General features: G+C 47.1%; 1 protein-coding gene across 1 annotated transcript in view; it reads left to right on the plus strand.

The window, feature by feature from the left end:
* Window positions 1–902: 902 nt before the first annotated feature.
* Window positions 903–20,504, plus strand: part of LOC146187094 (uncharacterized) — a 37,555-nt gene continuing 17,953 nt past the window's right edge. The window contains exons 1-3 of the mRNA XM_084608176.1: window positions 903–962; window positions 3,887–3,991; window positions 8,536–8,562. Of these exons, the coding sequence (XP_084464302.1) occupies window positions 903–962; window positions 3,887–3,991; window positions 8,536–8,562 (192 nt within the window). The remainder of the gene's footprint in view (window positions 963–3,886; window positions 3,992–8,535; window positions 8,563–20,504) is intronic.

The following is a 20,504-nucleotide window of genomic DNA, read 5'->3' on the forward strand; positions in this document are numbered from 1 at the left end:
CGAATACGCTACTCAGCGCAATGTTTGCGAACGTCCGGAAGCCCGAAGATGTCAAAGACGGCGGTCTTGAGAGCGGAATAAACTAATCACTACCTCAAACTCAAGGAAAGGTGAACAATTGTCCTATGTTCCAAATGAAGTCAAAATTGATAAGGAGTCCCCTCTAGCTGGGGTACTTCAGGAAGTATAAGGAATTCAATTAAATAAATTTGTCGTCATTAGGGCTAAAACATGGGTGCTGAGTGTGCCAGGCGGACACGCCATGCAGAGACCACGAAGGTTCGTTAGTGTTGAGCGTGTAGAATGGGCACCTAGTGAACGCGTTGGGATGCATATGACTTTCTTACTTACTTACTAACACTTACTAACACGTGTTTCGGATGTGCACAGATGCTACAGTAGTAATAGAGAGATTTAGCTTGCTGGAGACGTACTGACGCAGACGTATACCGGTTTGGCGGACCGCTCCTGCGCACGAGCATTGATAGGGGTGAGTGCAATTGCGGCCACTGCGCCTGCGTGGGACGGGTACGGTAAACCGGTATACGTCTACGTCAGTACGTCTACGGCAAGCTAAATCTCTCTGTATGATTTCAAAACGAAATATTTTAAAGGACAGAATTTAACGAAATTTAGAAGAAAAAATATGGTGTCGAAGGCGCTATTACGCCTACTCAAGCTTGCTTTTGAAAATTTCCGGAGTTTCAATGGCGCCTCACTGTAACTCTGTCGGCAATTTACGCATGTCTCTGTTATCCGATCACGTGCATGAGTGTTTAAATGCGGCCGCACGTTTGCTCTAAGGTGCGCAACGCTCAGAGTGGGGGACAATAAGTGTAGGTGAATTTTGCGATAGAGCGAAGAGCGCCGAAAATGTAACTTTTCCTTCTTCCTTGGCAGCAATGACCATGGAGCAGCTGACGAAGTTCTACCGTTGCACCAGACCAATAGTGCCACAAATGGTAAGGCTAAGTAGATTCGAATTGGTCGGACGAAGGACATCTTCTGCCATTGTGCCCTAATACCTGTTTCCGTTGGGCGAACAGGAGAAGGAGACCCTTTTAGCTGCACTAAAAGTGCTCTCGCCAGTTGCGGCGCCTACCAGTGGTCGAACATGGAGCAGCAGCGTTGTGTTCTATCGGCAGAGGAGGCGCGCTTTTGGGGTCCCGAGAGCAGTCCTCGGTGCTCCATCGCCAGCGGCGGAGTACAGGGAGAACGGAGGAAGTCACGTGATCTTTTCGACGTCGGGTCAGGATACGGGTAAAGCGAGCGCGGAAAAAGTTTGATCACATGACGCCTGACGTAACGCGCTCTCCATCGCTACGCAGCACTTCGAGCAGTGAATGTTCCGTTGGGGAGAGGAGATACACTAGGTGGGATGCCTAGCCAGGCACTCCATTGGCGTTTGCCGCGGCCCGGGCGCGCTGCGGTAAGACCTTTTGGGCCTCTAGGGTGCAGCAGCCGGACAGGGTCGCTTCCCAGTTCTCTCGGGTGGGGTTGAGGATAGGGGCCAAAGATGGGTTTTTCTGGCAGGCCCACATCACGTGGTAGGTGTCGGACACCTCCCCACAGTGCGAGTACAGCCCGTCGAATTGTGGATCAAAATGTTTTAGAGTAGCCGGGCACAACATTGTATTGGTAAGCAGGCGCAGGAGCACCCGCTCGTTAGCCTTCCCCAGCCCTTTGCACGGGGTGGGAAGAGTTTGTTGCGTGGATCTGTAATATTCACATATTTCTTAAAACTTGTAAACTGGGCTGAAATCAAAATCCCGGTCCGCGTCGGGTCCGGTGGGAAATGCCCGGAGAGAGCGCGCGGGCGGCGGCGTCGGCCGCGCGTCCCCAGTGCTCTCGTGCGCTGCTCTGGCTGCTCGTTGCTCTTGCTCCTGTTCGCCCAATGGAAACCGGTATAAGAAGAACACACTAAGCGCGACGTATTCAAAGCTTTTACTTTTCTAAATAAGTTTTATCCGTGGCGAAAATTGATCCCGGAGTCATAGGTATGGCGTGGGAACGTATGCAGGGCTTAAAATTCCAAAATTGCCCCATGAATAAAGGAGACAAAAGTGGATATTTCATTTTGGGATACTTAAAGACGCAAAAAGGCAGAAAGAACGTGAGGGTGGACGACAGGACGAAGGTTCTTTTTTCACTTATTCACTGCACACACGAAACGTCTTCACATCTTGTGTATCGGTCATAAGAAAACTTGATTTGTCCACCTGAAAGCGCACTGACCTGTACTGCCGGCTTGCACTTACCACGGCCGCCGGTTTCAAATAGAGAACACGTGAAAAATGCTAGAAGTAAATAGCATGCCCCGACCTGTATACATAGTTGGCTTTTTATCGTCATGTGCACAGCCAAGTCATCTGATTATCAAGACCAACGTGCCAACGCACGCTCCAGGAATTCCTTTTCTGCCGTATACAGCCAAATTAAAGTCTCGTTTATGCACAAGCTGCATTTTGTTTCGATATAAAACGCTTCTATCAGTTCTTTCGCTATCGTATTATGTTTTCTTGACCTGCCAAGATTGCGCACATTAGAAAAACAAGGTTCGCAGTTACGGGAATGAGCTGCGATGCTATGTGCACCTTCCTTCATCTTTTACACGCTTAGCTCATGTTCACTCGTTCGCTCACTGACGGGTCGGGCAGTAGGAGTGGTCGCATCGAAGGCGCATGTCGCAAACTGCCCCTTCAGCAGAGCTCAATTTCATCTTGTCCTTTCGCGCCTTTAATTATCCAGAAATAAAGCGAAAGCATTTACCACAACAGCAACTTCTCAAAAACCATAATAGAGAGGTTAACCCATAACTTGCACGGGTACATGCTGTGCTGTATGAGAACTGTTAGAACAGAAGAGCGGCTTTCTACTGGAGTAATGGTGGTTTGTTGGCCTTCGGTTGATGTTTACATAAACTAATACAGAAATTTCAAGCTCTTCTCACTCACGACTGAGCAACGTCCTTGACGTTGAGGGTGCGCCGACCCTGTTCTCGCAAAACGATTGACGACTCTTGTGAGTGTGGGTCGAGCTGGAGCAGATTGCTTTATTTTGTGTTTAAGAGTGTGCGCCGCTTCTTATCACGAATCTTCACGAACTCCGTCAGATACCTGCTCGACACGCGGCGACCAATGCTCGGAAGAACATCAACCATTTCAGTGGTCGACTGGCCTCCAACAGCCATGGCCATGTTAGTGCTCAACTGTCGCGAAGACAGTGCCTACAAGACGCCGACTGCAAGCCATCTCCTAATAGTCTCCGCTGAATTTATTCTTGTTTTAGTTGCAAATACCTTTCGCAGATTTACGCTGCATAGGTGGGCTACTTGGTAACAGTGTCTTGGGCGCTTATTGGGAGATTCTACGTTTCCAATACACAATATCGCGGTAGAAAGCTTCAAGCTCGTGTGCCGGCTGTATTGCAATGGTCATATGGCAGTGTGAGTAAACTTGAGAAGACACCAAGGACTAAATAAATGGGCCTCAATCAATACACTACCATTGAAAGGATTGCTTTAATAAAACATAGGAGCTAAAGAAAGTTACGGCAGCCGCCAGCAAATAGTGTTGCATCAAGGCAGTTGTCTTCAGGAAATTCCATGCTATTCACTTCATAATGGTTATCAGCAAGGCCTGTCAGTCCTCAAGTCGCCGGTTCGAATCAAGCGGTGGAAAAATTTAATTCATTTTTATCAGAAAGAAGCACGTATAAATACTTAAGGATTAAAAAAAAAGCCTGACCTGGTCATGTTACGCGAGAAAAGAGTTATGCGTGATGTCAGAAAACAAGAGCTCCACCCAATGAAGGGCTGTTCTTTTTTTTTTCAATGACGCAAGGCCCAGCGAGCAGCTTGAAGGAGGGGTACGCTTGTCTCTTGCAGGTGGTCGATGCATTCGATACCCAGATCAAGGTGTTTCCGGGCAAGACTCAAGCGGAAGTGACGCGCATTATTTGCAACACGGTGGACGACGACGGTGACCTGGTGGTGAGTCAGAACCTTCAGTCTGTAGAAAGGCTTCTACTGCAGCGTACACATTTCATATTCAGCTCCATTTTCGAACAAAAGGTGCCGATGCCAAAGTGCATAATTAGCAGTCGTCCGTAATTTTATTTTCATCTGAACGTGCACAGCTTTCAATAGTAATATTGGTGTAGTTTGCAAATTTTGCAGCCACGAGAAACGTTCTGCGGTCAGGAGAAGTGCGTGGTGCACGAATACTCAGAGCCTCCATCACACTGCGTTGAGCCCCACATTTGGGTCACTGCCACATACGGCCCGACAAAGAAAATGCCTCTGCACAGGTTCTGACACCTTCTCAATCCTCGGCTAGTCTGCAAAAGCCACGAGCGCCGCCTGCCTTCAAGGGGCTACATGACGGGAACACCGGACAGTGGCTCGGCATTCTTGAGCCACGAGGTCGTGTTTAACTTGTAGGAAAGAAGTAGCCCCTGAAAAGCGAAGCCGCGGCACTCGACATCCGGAAAAGGGCAAGAACGACATATTGTTTAAGGATCTTTCATTCCCCGTCACTTTTTAACACATTGAAGAGCTTTTTTATCGGGTATTATACATAATGGGAGAAACATATACAACTGAACACAGAGGAAGTATGCATAATAACTGTACAGGAAAAAAGAAAGGTATACAATTTTTTTTTCTAGTCAAGTACGCGTGTAATGCGTTAAAGGGAAGTGGATGGGCAGGTGATGGTTGCAAGTTTTCGGGGAAGGCTGTTCCAGTCACTGGCAGTCCGGGGCAACAATGACGAAGCGAACGAGGTCGTGCGGGCGCGAGGTCGTGATCCTTGCTGCTGATGGCTGATGCGAGAAGAGATGCGTGGTGGGTCTGTGCAAATGGGGGGTTCCTGTCTTAGTACACAATAAAAAATAATTGCGAAATAAACATAAACTGGCAATGCGACGACGATGAGCAAGACAAGGTAGGTTCGACTATGATTTTAACGAAGATATACTGATTTCAAACGCGTGCAAGCAATGAACGATTCTATTTGCTCTGTTCTGAAATGATTCAAGTGAATTGGATAGGTATGCTTCTTTAGAAGGCCGAATGGGAGATGCGTATTAGAAGTTTGGTCCAATTAGTAATTTGTACACTAGCAACTTCTGGTGCTAAGGGGCAAATTGCAGGGGTGGCTGTTCCTGGCCCTACGGGGCTGGGGCTGGTCAACGCCGCTTGCGGCGGGGCTAGCCTGCCATCAAAGTTTTATCTGTTTTAAGCCGTAATTTCACTCGCCACTGGTGGTGGACGACGACTGTTCCGGCGCGCGGCTTTCTCTCCCTGTTCATTTTTTTTCTTCTCTACTTTCTCTCTTCTGTCCGCACGAGGCAGCGGAGATGGCTCAGCTATAGAGCCAGTAGCAGGCCAGTGCATGTTTTTTTTTTCTTCTTCCTACATCCACAACAGCAACAACAACAGCAAATTATAGGTGCCATTTTAAAAAGCCGAGTGTCCACTACTACGGCGTCTCCAATAACCTGAGTCGCATTGTGACGTCAAATCTGAAACGTTTGATAAAACAATTCGAGTTGAATCAGTCGGATTCTTACGATAAGTACCTGTGAAAAAAAAATTAATTGATACATGATGCGACGCGATGCAGTCTTGCGCATTTTTACTACCAGATCTTATCGAGGAAAAAGTTTCGCCCAAAACGAAGTTTCCTCCTTACATAAACAACACGTACTCAATCTAATAAAAAATAACTACCCTAACTACAAACCAGATGACAGAGCTTACACATCCCGCCAAACATATGTCCTTTAAACCAGTGCCTTGTGTAGATCCAGACGCTGTGTGATGTCAGTGCACGTCAAAGAACCCCAGGTGGTCGAAATTTCCGGAGTCCTCCACTACGGCGTCTCTAATAGCCTGAGTCGCTTTGGGACGTTAAACCCCACAAACCAAACCAAACATAACTTTTTGTTTGTTTGTTTGTGGGGTTTAACGTCTCAAAGCGACTCATGATACGAGAGACGACGTAGAGGAGGGCTCCAGAAATTTCGACCACCTAGGGTTCTTTAACGTGCACTGACATCGCATAGCACATCGGCTAACTCGTCCCTCAGTTGACTAATATCAGAATAATGCATTTACAGAATTTAGGAAATTATTTATACATGCTAATAGTTTGGAACAGTTCCAAGTAGATAAATATTAATTATGAATTAAATTATCAATTATACTATTTATTATTAATTTCGAGTGTTTATTTATTTAAATTTAAGGATAAGAAAGAAAATAAAGCAAACGCAGCAACAAATGAGCTGTAGCACTAAAACACAATGAAATGCTCTCGTAATTCACTTTACGTTACAGAAGCCATGGCAAATTAACTGCTAAACGCTGGCGAGATGCAAACGTGATAAACGAGTAGGCGACCGGCGCGCTATCGCGCTTGCTAGAGATAATAATAATAATATTAATTGCTTCACAGGGAAAAAAAGAAACAGTACCTGCCACTCTTGTTCTGTGTACACCTGAGCCACGCGGTAAGGGAAGGAAGGAAGGTGGGAGTGAAAGCGGACAGAGAGAAAGGTGTGCCGTAGTGGAGGGCTGCGGAGTAATTTCAATGACTTGGGGATATTTAACATGGGTTACAGATCGCTTCTGCGGTTGAATGACGTGACATCGAATACTTGACATGCGCGGCGTTTCACTCATGTCCCACCTGATGGGTGTGCAAAGTGTACCACGTTCGAATAAGTCGCATATTGCTGAGCAGCAGCGGCTGCTCGCGTGTCTAGTACTCCAACTCTGCACCTCGCTCAAGCATGGCCTCTTCCCTTCAAGAAGCTACCACGTGGTCTGATCACGTGTTTGGCACTTATCCGCGGTGGGCGAGCGCTGGAGCTTCCTTGATACTCTGCCTCTAGCTACGTCAGCTATGGTTCAATAACCAATATATGTTCGCCAGTCCTTAGTCGCGGAGGTTCCAGCCCCCGTTCCTCAGATCGGCGTGTCAGGAGCGGGGAGTTGGGGGCCTCCTAAATCGGTGTAAATATAAGTTTTAATCAATCAATCAATCCTATTCTCTACCGTGCGAGATGAATGTGGGCGCTCTACTTAAGAGAACACTAATTTTTCTCTAAAGTAGATCGTTTTGCTTAGTGAAAGTAAATCCATGTGGTTAACATTATAATCCTTCAATAAACCTCTTTCACGCCCTTTTTTCCCTCCCACCTTGCTAACTTCTCTTATGGCATGGGCAAGTGTCCACCGAGAATTTTGATTGGTACTGCTTCTTTACTTTCTACTAAACCAATCCCAATTGCAGAACTATTACAGTATAAAATAGCGTAAAAACGGTAGTCCGTTCTACTTCTCATGCTCCGTTTTGTGTACGTGTTTCTAACTTTCCGGTGCACGAGCGCAGAATGAAAATGCAGGAAATTATGATAACTGATCATTCTTAACCTACTTTTACACATTGACATAAAAAAGTAATCCGGGCCAGAAAAATAGATCTAATATATGCTTCGCAAAGGCTCTGCGACTCAGGTATCCCCTTCTTGTACAGAATCACAGGACACGGGTGGGACACCTACAGATTGGTTGTTCGCGAGAATCATGCCTATGCACAAGGGTGGGAATAAACAACTTGTTGAGACGTGCAGGCCAAATGATGGAAGATATTATAGAAAAGTTATGAAGTATCTTGGTTAAAATATTTCAATCTGCGCAAGGCAGCACAGATTCACAGGAGGACTCTGAAGTGTGAGGCAACTAGTAGAAATAACGTGTAATTTTGCTGAAGTGATTGATCCTGGTCTTGAAGCAGGTGCAATATCTTGACTTCTCCATGGTTTCCGAACGCATTCCTCCCTTAAAGAAGTCTTTCAGTATGGACTCTAAAGCCCTTTATTTGATCTCATTGCACCGAGTTTGTGAATGTATGTGCATACTGCATAATCACATATCTTTACTGTATTCTCTGGAATATCGCGAAGGTCTGCGCTCGCCCCAACGATGTTTCAGATACAACATAGGAAAATGAAGAAATCAATATGGGAGGCTCCGCTTCAAAGCACGTCGCCGTGTTGTCAACATCAGTGTTTTGGCGGATCTGGTCCAGCCCAGTGAGGGTACTCCACTAAATCACTGTGCAAGATATGTCCCGCAAGGTTGGATAATATTAATGGATCACCCTTTCCACAACGATGTGTCAGATAGCGCTCGGTTTAGCTTTGCAGGTGGGATGCAGGCGTATGAGCGAAACAAGAGCAGACGCCACCCGCCTGGCATTGCAGCTGCTCTACGAAATGCAAATCACCATTCATTATAATCCCAACGCGATGAGCGTGCGAGACTATGTCTCATGGTGACGGCGTGTTGGGAGGCGGACGACACTGGGAAGGTTGTGCACCACCGCAAGCCACTCAGAACAACTCAGTGGGCTGGAGAAGCGTGGGTTGCAGGCTCCTGATTTCGATTTACTGTGTGTGTAATAGAAATTGCATGTAGGAGTATACTACAATGAAAAACAATGACCTTCCTTATTTTTGTTTCAGTACGAAGACTTCATGGAAAACTTCACGGTAAGCCCCTAGTAGCAGACCATAAAGGAGATAGGGCTGGGTGGAAAACACGAAGGAAGACGACAGAACGTCTCCTTCGCGTTCCAACCTCTGCTTGGCGTCTTTAAAACTAAGAACGAAAAAAAAAAACAAGCATCTCAACGAGTGCCTGTTGAATAACTAATTCATATATTTTTTGCCTCCGCTCTATCTCGCGTACACGTGAACGTGCAGTCGTAAGCTACCACAGTGTGGGAACGCGCTACTCAGAAGCTCGACAAGGTAAGTTGTTGAGGGAGTTAGTGACGATGTTTCCTATCTGTAGATAAAGAAGCGGGATCTAATCCCGGCCTATAGGCGGCCGATTTTCGATGGAGGCGAAAAGCTAGGTGCTCGTGTCAGTGCGCGTCAAAGTACCCCAGGGGGTCGCAATTTCCGAAGCCCTGCAGTACGGCGTCTCTCGTAGCCCGAGTCGCTTCGGAACGTTCAGTCCCATAAACCAAATCAAACCAGAAGATTTAAAACCTCGCTTCAAGGGACCCCATGAAAAGCCATTTCTAGAACTAGCAAATAAACGAAACTGCTGTGTTCCGTTCGTCACCTCCAGAATGCAAATATATGGTATAAGTAGAGTGCGGTACGGAACACGTGCTATTCATAGCACGTCTACTTCCCTCCCCAAAAGCATGAGCTGCACATTCTTGCACCGTGGCTGCACGTGTTCTTCCAAACAATTATTCTTACACCGTGTTCCAAACATGTTTTCTTCACTTTGTGCTTTGGTTTGTCATTGGACCCTTCAGGACGTGACAGGCGTGGTTCACTTAACCTGTTATTAATCGGTTTCTTTGTGCATACCCTACCTTGCGAAAAGCTTTTCAGAGTTGTTCCCGTGCAGATATATTATTTATCAGGACCCTTTGGAATGCCCTTTCAAGAAAGGTGTATCAGCATCGAACCTGCTTTAGGTGCTGACTCATCATCCACCCCGCATTGTAGTTTTTCCTCCTGCTGCCGATTTTCTTTTTTCAGGCCACAGGATCACGAATTCCAGGCTGAGAAATACAAACCACAGAAACATTTTTTCACTCCTTGACCTACTTTCTTCTCCCTCACCTCTCGCCTGCTTACCTTCTTCGGAAGCAAAGGCGTATTTAACCCCTGCCAGTGAAGATCGCGTTGCCCAGACGAGGACAAGTCCACTTGTCGAAACGTTGGCTCGACTTGCGAACCGAGGCTCCACCCCTCTGCCCTTGTTCAGTGCCCTTTGATATAGGACTGCGCCTAAAGGGAAGCTGAAACGATTTTCAAATTGCAAAAAAACTCAATGGTTGGATGGAGGGGGTTTGTTAATCACGTGTGTCAATTTTTTCTGAATTCTGCCGGTAAGAAAAGCCGGAACCGCTCTTTAAAAACGCAGCACAGTCACGCCCTCGTCGCTGCCGGGGGCGACGGGGACGGGACGCCGAAACCAGGGAACAGGCGGATGTGACGTCAACCTCGGAATACCGGCTGGTCGGCTAGGCCGGCCGCGCGTTTTGCACGCTTGCATTGCACCATCCGGCGCTTTGGTGATCGACGGTTCAAAGCAATCTGCTACTGGTGCCGTTTGTTTTCTCCCATTTCGGTGGTTCTGTGCTGAAGGTTCCACGTGTTCAAAGGTCAACTAGCAGATACGCAGCTGTTGGAGTGGCGCGCCGTGCACTTCTCGACGCCCTCCGACTAGCGAACCCCTTTTGCTCAGTTATAAAATGAACGTCGTTCGATTTTCTAAAATTGCTTTTCTCATGTCATTAAGAACAAACATTCTTGCGAGCTCATGAAACTGGTGGCTACCAGCACAGCTTTCTGTAGAATATCGGTGGTCCAGTTGACAAGGTGCTTTATAGGCTCCCAGAGGATAAGAAACTTGCGGCGCTGTAGGCCTCTGTCATGAAAAGCAACATAAAAAAAATCTTGCGTTTGGAATCAGCTGTTTTCCACTGATGATTTTTGTGCCGATGACAATCATCGAATCTTGGCAGCGATTTCGGCCAATTGGGATTCGAATTAAATCAGCTCAACTGAAGTCTGGTGCTATTCTTGTTCCCGAACCTAATTAGGTTATACCACTGCTGCACGGATGGCTTCACCGTCGTTACGCTTAACCGAGGACACCGAGTTTAAAACGCTACTCGCAGCTGCGTCAACAATTTTCAGTTATGTGCAGCAGACTAAATGCATGATCGGTAGAAGGAAGCTGCACTTGCAATAGTAATTTATAATGTAGTGTCTGGAATTCCGTGCTGCTCGCTTGGCAACAGCGCTCTCATACATCGTCCGAAGGCAGCACTACTTCCACATGCCTCGCCGGCCGCGCCCCTCGCAAGCTGTCCGTGGATCTTTTGCGCTAGTGTGAGGCAAGCGTGCTAAAATTTATTGTTATCTCAAGTAATAAGCCCGGAATAACGAAATGTCCAAAATTAGCCCTTATTGAGAATCGCTGAACCATGATGCTGTTAACGTTCTGTATACATTATGTCGGCAAATTTGGACAACCTTGCAATGGCTACAGGATTGGAGGAGATCAGTTTACATCCCCATTTCAAAGAAAGGCAGCGCCAAAGATTGTTTCAACTACCGCACGATCGCGCTTATTTCGCATGCTAGCAAGGTGATTTTGAAAATCCTCCAAAGTAGGTTGCAGCAGTATGTGGATCGGGAACTTCCGGACGTGCAAGCTGGGTTTTGCAAGGGGAGAAGAACTAGAGACCAGATTGCCAACCTTCGCTGGATCATGGAAAGAGCAAGAAAGTTCCAGAAACCCATCTACATCTGCTTTATTGATTATTCGAAAGCGTTTGACTGCGTAGATTACAGCAGATTGTGGCAGGCTCTCCAAGAGATGGGAGTTAAAAGTCACCAAATCTGTATCCTCAGGAACCTGTATGAAGGGCAAGAGGCCACTGTCCGAACTGGGCATGGTCTTACTGATTGGTTTCCGATTGAGAAAGCAGGGAGACAAGGCTGCATAATGTCGCCCTGCCTATTTAACCTATATGCTGAGTGCATCATGAGGAAGGCCGGTCTGAATGAGTCTTCAGCTGGAGTGAAGATTGCTGGAAAATGTATCAATAACCTTAAATATACGGTTGATACCACTTTAACGGCAGAAAGTGAAGAGGAACTCAAGAGACTTCTGATGCGCGTACAAGAAGAGAGTGAGAAGTTTGGAGTTAAACTGAACATTAAAACGACAAAGATCATGGCGTCTTGCCCTATCAAGTCCTGGAGCATCAAGGGACAAGAAGTGGAAGCTGTGACAGATTTTCTCTTCTTGGGCTCCAAGATTACCCCGGAAGGAGATGCAGCCATGAAATTAGGAGACGCCTGCTTCTGGGAAAGAGAGCCATGGCTAGCTTTGACCGCCTAGTAAAGAGCAGAGACATTAGGCTGCCAACCAAGATCCGTATAACTCGTGCTATGGTCTTTCCAGTTGTGATGTATGGATGCGAGAGTTGGACTGTGAAAAAGGCTGACCGCCGAAGAATTGACGCGTTTGAATTGTGGTGCTGGCGGAGACCATTGAGAGTTCCTTGGACTGCCAGAAGATCAAATCAGTCGATATTGTCGACCATAAACCCTGACTGCTCATTGGAGGGTCAAATTCTAAAGTTAAAGCTCAGCTACTTTGGTCATCTTATGAGAAGAGCGGAGTCTCTGGAGAAAGAATTGATGTTTGGAAATGTTGCGGGTCACCGGAGAAGGGGTAGGCAGCGAACGCGATGGTTAGATGGCATCCTCGAAGCGCTGCAGATGAAGTTATGTGATGTTAGTAAGATAGTGAGAGACCGGAAAGCGTGGCGTGATATGGTCCATAGGGTCACGAAGAGTCGGACACGACTGAACGGCTGAACTGAACTGAACCGTACTGAGATGTTGGTAGGAGTGATAACTGCGATACAAGCAAATTTCTCTTCTCAGCTCTGTAGCGGCAGTCGCCGGTGCGTCACGGCTCATCCGTTTTTGTTGTACTCATTAGCTCCTCTGCTAAGGCGGCGCCGTAATTAATGGTATCTTCATTTCATTGTGAGACAAATTGATTATCAGTAGGTAGTTCTATGATTATCCCGTTTGCTACAGGGTTACTCAATCCCCAAGCACCGTAAGCTGTGTCACCGAGGCTAATTAATAGGCCTAGCCACGATCGGGGAGTGCGCTCGGCCAGAGCGCCCATCCGCCGCGTTCGCTGCCGGCAACGCTTCGGTAAGCTTGTTTCATCTGGCGCTGGAGATGCTGCGAACCTGTCTGATTTCATGATGCCGATGAAGCCGGACCATTTGCGGCCGAGCATTGAATAGCGCACCGCGAAAACTAAGCTGCAAAGACGAGACGGGCTGCACTTGCAGTATACGCGTGCATTTGTCTTCGCTTGTCTTCGCGCCATTGCGCGATACTCGAGGGTGCTATAAAGGTGCTGTGGAGTAGGATTGCACCCTATGCAATGCCTATTGCATTTGCTGCTACTGAAACGCGCTTCAGTGTGTAAAGAGCAGTCGTTAAAGCGGGCCAGCTCATGCGCTTTTGGCACTCGTGTGCTGATTTCTGACTCATGCAAATGTGCTGACTTCGCTTCCGCTCTCGACGTACGTACCTCGACAGCGTCTCTTGTAGCGCCGTTTTCTGGAACTGCTGGTTGCTCGAACGCGCACGGTAAGCATTCAAGGTGTTTTACATTTTTCGAATAATCAATAACCTTTTAAATTGAGCTGTAAAGTCACCTAAAGCAACGCGCACGCAGCAACAGCGCCGGCGTCGGCCTGCCATACCGAGAATGACGTTATGGCGAGTCCAGCCAATTACGGACAAGAGCGGCGTTCGCTTGAAGAGCGGACTCGCTGGTGCTCGTTTTCTTGTAAAAAATGCCGTTTGCGTTCATTTCTGCCGTTAAGTATGGAAGTTCTATTAAGTGTACAAAACACTATAAAATGCAGCACAGAACTAATTTTTTTTTGTAAAGAACGTTTCAGCTTCCTTTTCAGTCGGCTTAAGAGCGGAAATAAAGAAAGCCACCTTAGAGGGCTGTTTTCACTAACTGCATTGTGAATGTATTTCCTGTCGTCATCATCATAGTCGCTATAGCTGATATCATCTTTATCAACTAGATTAATCGTCCTTAATTGTCATCGCTACTATCATCCTCACGCTATACAAGGAAAATAGCGATTTGCTTCTCACGAGCCCGGCGTGGAGTAGTTTGCGTGCTGGGCTAGGGTTGAGAGGGATACTGGTTCGATTCCCTGTGGAGGCCGATGTAACCGAACCAGTGTTTTCTTGCGAACACTTCTTCAGAGCTCGTGCGAACACTTCTTCAGAACCTTTCTGCAGCACATGAGCCATAAAATGCTTTCGTCTTGTCAAAAAAACAAAACAAAAAAAACAATCGCTATGGCGTCATACCGCACCCTGTCCCGCCCGCATCACTTAGGTACGCCCACTAAAAAAAAAAAAAATAAGTTCTCAGTATGCGCTCCTCCCACGTCTGCCATGCTGTGTACTGTACCGTCCGCCGTACCGTCCGTGTACTGATTATCTCGCTGTGTGGTTCGTCGTCTGCTTGCCCCTGTCGACTCATTCTCAAGAGACTGTTCAGACGACAAAATAAAAACTACGCTGGTGGAGCTTTATCTTAAAGATTTAGCTTAAAAAAAATACAGGTTGGCGTATGTGTAATCATGACAACGGTTCCTTTTTCTTTTTTTTTTTTTACGCAAGCTTGCCTTAAGGAATATTATAGAAACTCATGTAAATTATTTTGCGTAAGGAACCGGAGCAGGTTCCCGCTTTTATCGTTGTGAGTGAGCCATTTAGAGAAGTCCTCTTCCCTTATTGTGGTTAGTCCCACTTCGCGCAGAATCTGTGTCCTTGATGCCCTTGTCCCTGCACAAGTCCACAGCAGGTGGCGAACATCCACTTCTGAAGCTGGTGTGGAACACCTCAGGCATGTGGCTGGTCCGATGTCTGCTTGAGATTCCCATCGGCATGTTAACGACGGGGTAGGTGCTGCCCCAGCTCTTATCCTTCTAAGGGAAACGTCCTCCAATCTCGTCAAGTTATGAGGGAGGGGGAAAGTACACGGGGAAATGAGGGCACGTGTACTTTTCCTTAAAGAAGATGTTAAGATGGGAACAGCGGAGCGGGCATAAAAAGGGAGCCTTGTGGGTGGCGTATTAGTGTTTGAAACGTCGTGTGTGAGGTGGTCAACTTTTCTTTGCTCACCGTTCTCAGCATCGCCTTGTGTCCAATGTATCTGGATGCGTATCTTGGTTCTTTTATTGAGTGCGTGGATTTCCTGGGTTTCACATTTCTTGGGTGACAAAGACAACGGTTCCACTTGTGTGTTTTCCGGTTAGCAAACAACGTGCAAAGCTACCACTCCATCTGCTCTCCGCCCGTTGTACGCGACGCTCGCGCAGTCGCCTGGATAGCCAAGACGACGCTACGGATCTTAGGCGGAAGTAACATCACCGATCACTCCATCGTATGGTTCCCGGCACACATGGGCAGTTTGGGAGCGGCCTGCGGAATTTCAATGAGATTTCACACGAGGCGGCGCGAGGACTCATCGACCGCGTCCCTCCGGTTTCCCCTCCTACTCCACATATCGAGTACAGAGATCAATTATTCACGGACAACGAGCTCACTCAGCACTTTTATCTAGGCAGACGAGCATTTCCCCTCCCGGATAAGAAATTAACCCGCAGCCAATCAGTCACGTTACGCTTGCTCCAAACGAACTCATACCTCAACCCCTGGCGCATGAAGCACATCGACCCAGACTACGACGGACAACATGTGTGTGAACGGTGCAGTGACCGTGTAGACTTAAACCATATGCTGTGTGGTTGTGCATCGAACAACGCCTACACCAAGAACAAGGAACGTTAGGACAAAGTGTTAAAAAGTGCTTCACTACATGATCAGCTTCGGGATGTCCAGGAGGCCCGCGCGGAGGCGGAGAGCTTCGGGCTCTCTGTGCCGACGTGGGAGCTGCCCTCTACACCTGGCGCCTAGCCGAGTGGCCTCCAGGACCCCTACTGTGGGAAATAAAGTTTTACCAAACCAAACCAAAGCTCAGGGGCATTTTGTTTCGCTACACTGTCGAGAGGCGGCGCACAAATTTGTCTCTTTCTGCAAGGAGAATAGGGAGAGGAGAACAGCATGACCAAAGCCGCGTCGTCGAGGAAAGCGGAGCGGAGGAAGAGAGTACAGTCCGAAGCTGAGCGCCGCACGCGGGCTCGACGTTCGTGTAGCAAATCGGCCTACGCCGAATGTATTGCAGCGTGCCAGAGTCGGCGCTCCTGTTCGTGGGTACGCCCATTGATAGTAGGGCAGCCACTGTATTGATAGTGCCCGCTCAAAAAGCCCAGATTACTTCAACGGAAACGGAGAAGCTTGAAACGCGCGGTGTGGTTTCTCCCTAATCGGTTGCGTGCGGTCGCCATAAAATCTTTTTGAAACCTATTTGTAAACTACAGGGTCTACGCAGAAATTTTACATTTAAACAGAATTCTTACAAAGAAAACATACTGTCGCGTAAACGAGGCCCCCCGCGGTTTCGTGCGGGGCAGGGCTTAGAATCAAGAAAACAGAAAACAGCGTTCGAGCTAAGTGTTGGAGCTAGTGCGCTTATTTCTTCCACCCCTCTTCGCGTCTTCATCGCCACCGCATGTTACATAACCCCCCCCCTCCCCCCTTCTTTAGGGAAGCATCAACCCGATGCTAAATAGAATTAGGGGCAGATAAGCAGTCAGCGTTATCTGGCGTGAAAAGGTTTCAGGCTGACCCCGTGGACCACTTCAGAACGCTTAGGACGTCGGTGCTCTGGTTCTTCATGAGGAACGACTTCGTAGCCCAGGCCGAGGTCAGTCTTTTAGCTAGCGCAGTTGTTCTTTCTTCCACCCTTCTCCGCGTCTTCGTCGTCACAGCATGCTACATTATATTGAATGGGGAAATAAATATTGCCATTGATATTGCTTCAGCGTCCATTTAACCAGTCTGCTCGAACGGGTCTGATCAGCCTTGAAATAGCGTGTCTTACGCTAAACCCAACGATATCAGGGCTTCGATTTCTACATCAAAGTAGAAGGCCTAGCAAGCAATTTCTGCCCTGTAATTGTTTTCTAGGTATCACACATCGTTCTACTGATCACTGGCCAGCCACGTCATGTGACGATTACTACCTATCAGAGAAATTCCTATAACGTTTCTGCTCACAACGTCGGCGACGTCGGATTTTGTGCGTAGCAAGAGAGCTTGCAACAATATCGCTGCAAAAATTTTGATGGACACGGAAGCCACGCCTTCAAGGGTAAGACGAAACAGTGTTAAACGCATCTTGAAACGATATTTATGATAACGTTCGAGTAAAAAAATATAGTCTTTGTAGGTGTCCAAGTCAATGTTAAATGCTGCGCGTAAACTCTAATTCTCAAATATATTTTACAGCGCTCTCATGGCGACTGCTCGCAACTGATTACGGCGTCAGCTCTCCGCGCGTTCCCAGCCACCTCGGTGACGTCAACTGGGCTTCCCGGGAGCGCCCTCTCACTGGACGCGCCCAAGGGACGCTAGGGCGCCGTTGTGGCGTACTTTTGTTTTCCTCGCGCACTGGCTTTCGCTGTGTTCAGGGGAGAAAGCAGGGACATAACTTTTGATCGTCCATATGTTCCGTGTTAATGAGGTTATAATTTGCTTTGCGGCGAAGACTGATGGAATATCGATTGCTGATGCGCTTTCTTTAAAGCGCTTTTCATGGTTTCTTTAATTGCTTACTTCTGCAGATTCCCTTGATGGATTCTCTTTCGCGTACGTGCAACTTCCCGCTTCCTTAATCACTAATTCCTTAATTCATTGCTCTATTAAATTCATAGCACCCGTTATAGATAAAACTCAGCGTTGTCTGCGCTGCCGAGTAGAGCTCAATTCACGAGCGAACACCATGCTTCTGGAAGGCGATATATACTATGGTGGATGACCTGCCAGGCATTGTTCGGTCAGCGGGTAGTTCGACGTTAGAAGGCTTCATAACGTGGCAGGAGCTGGCAACTCTGGTACCTAATTTCAGATGAGAATCATACCTCTTGGGACTCTTGATACCGAGTCAGGCAAGTAGCTGCTATGCCCCGCAGGCTCATTAGTATAGATCAGATAAACAGGTAATTTATGTCCTTGTAAAAGTTAAATTGCGCTACTTTATATCAGCGGTGGCGTAGAGGTAGAATATCCGCCTCGCATGCAAGAGGACCGGGGTTCAAATCCCGGTGCCGCGCAATTCTCCACCGGATGACAAAAAAAAAAAAAATCCGCGTGTCGATGGAATTGCATATACAGGTTTGGGGTGCGACCTGATGCCGGTGAACACCTCCGGCAACGCACTCCCTCACCAGAACAGGAGTTGGTCACCCTGGTGCAGTAATTGGCCACAACCTCCTATGATAAGCTCCATAAAACCCCGGCCCTCAGTCACCAGCGGCTGCGGAACAACTGACCACGGCGGCGGTCAGACCTGTGACGCAGCAGGGGGTGCTAAGAAAGCCTGGCTCCGCTGGACAGGCCGCCATTGGAAACTGACCCTGGCAACGTTTAATGCTAGAACCCTAGCTAGTGAAGCTAGTTTAGCAGTGCTGTTAGAGGAACTAGAGAGCATGAAATGGGATGTCATAGGGCTTAGTGAGGTTAGGAGGCCGAATGAGGCATATACTGTACTGAAGGGTGGGCATGTACTGTGTTATCGAGGTTTACCAGAGAGGCGACAACTAGGAGTAGGTTTCCTTGTCAACAAGTATATAGCGGGTAATATAGATGAATTCTATAGTATTAATGAGAGGGTTGCAGGCATCGTAATTAGGCCTAATAAGCGGTATAAACTGAAGATTGTACAGGCTTATGCACCTACATGTAGTTATGATGACCAGGCAGTTGAAAGCTTCTATGAGGATGTAGAATCGGCAACGCGAAAAGTAAAGACGCAGTATACTGTACTCATGGGCGACTTCAATGCCAAGGTAGGGAAAAAACAGGCAGGAGACAAGGCAGTAGGTGACTATGGCATTGGTTCTAGGAATAGCAGGGGGGAGTTAATAGTTGAGTTTGCAGAGCGCAATAACTTACGAATCATGAATACCTTCTTCAGCAAACGGAAGAACCGAAAATGGACATGGAAAAGTCCTAATGGAGAGACTAAAAATGAAATCGACTTCATAATGTGCTGAACCCCCGCCATTGTACAGGATGTAGAGGTAATCGGGAAATTTCGATGTAGTGGCCATAGGATGGTGAGGTCCAGAATTAGCCTAAATCTGAAGAAGGAACGCAATAGATTAGTAAGAAAGAAACCCATCAACGAATTAGCGGTGAGGGGGAGGGCAGAAGAGTTCAGGATCTCGCTACAGAATAGGTATTCAGCTCTAACTGAGGATGGCGACATTAGCTTAGAGGCAAGGAACAATAATTTCAGAGATATCATTACTGAGTGCGCGGTAGAAGTAGGCGGTAGAATAGTTAGAGAGGATACCGGTAAGCTGTCTAAGGAGACGAAAGATTTGATTAAGAAACGGCAGAGTATGAAAGCTTCCAATTCAACAGACCAGATCGAATTGGCCGAGATATCAAAGCTAATCAATAAGCGCAAGGTGGCCGATATAAGGAAGTATAACATGGAGAAAATTGAGCATGCTGTAAAGAACGGGGGAAGCCTTAAAGCGGTAAAGAAGAAATTGGGCATAGGCAAAAACCAGATGTATGCGATAAGGGACAAGGCGGGCAACGTCATCACTGATATGGAAAAGAAAAGTAGCCGAGGAGTTCTATACAGATCTCTACAGTAGCCAAAGTAGTCAGGACCGTAATGAGATTGGCAGTAGGAAAAACAGTCAGACGTTCCACCAGTGACGAAGGACGAGGTCAAGAAAGCACTAGAAACTATGAAAAGGGGGAAATCAGCTGGAGAGGATCAGATAACTACAGATTTGCTGCAGGACGGGGGGGATATCGTGCTAGAAAAACTGGCCACCCTGTATACGCAGTGCCTGGTGTCATCGACGGTACCGGAAGCATAGAAGAATGCAAACATTATCCTCATTCACAAGAAAGGGGACTCTAAGGACCTTAAAAATTACAGACCAATCAGCTTACTGTCTGTTACGTATAAGGTATTTACTAAGGTAATCGCTAATAGAATCAGGACAACCTTAGACTTCAATCAAGCAAAGGATCAAGCAGGGTTTCGGAAACGGTACTCTACTATCGATCATATTCATACCATCAATCAGGTGATAGAAAAATGCTCGGAATATAACCAGCCCTTATACATAGCATTCATTGATTACGAAAAAGCATTTGACTCAGTTGAAACCTCGGCGGTGATGCAGGCATTGCGAAATCAGGGGGTAGACGAGCCGTACGTGAAAGTGCTGGAAGATATATATAGTGGCTGCACAGCGACCATAGTTCTACATAAAGAAAGCAACAAAATTCCCATAAAGAAAGGTGTTAGGCAAGGAGACACAATCTCCCCAGTACTATTCACAGCTTGTTTAGAGGAAGTATTCAGAGACTTGGAATGGGAGCAGTTAGGGATAAGGGTAGATGGAGAATACCTCAGTAATCTGCGATTTGCTGATGACATTGCCTTGCTAAGCAACTCGGGGGATGAACTGCAAATAATGATTGATGACCTAGACAGGAAAAGTAGAAAGGTAGGCTTGAAAATCAATATGCAGAAGACTAAGGTAATGTTCAACAGCCTCGGGAAGGAACAGGAGTTTACATTAGGTAGTGAAATACTGGAAGTAGTAGGCGAATATATCTACTTAGGACAGGTAGTAACCGCAGATCCGGACCATGAAAAAGAAATAACAAGAAGAATAAGATTGGGATGGAGCGCATTTGGCAAGCACTCGCTGATTATGACTAGCAGCTTA

Source organism: Amblyomma maculatum, chromosome 6 (genome assembly GCF_055883805.1).
Source record: "Amblyomma maculatum isolate TAMU_Amacu chromosome 6, ASM5588380v1, whole genome shotgun sequence".
Lineage (NCBI taxonomy): Eukaryota > Metazoa > Arthropoda > Arachnida > Ixodida > Ixodidae > Amblyomma > Amblyomma maculatum.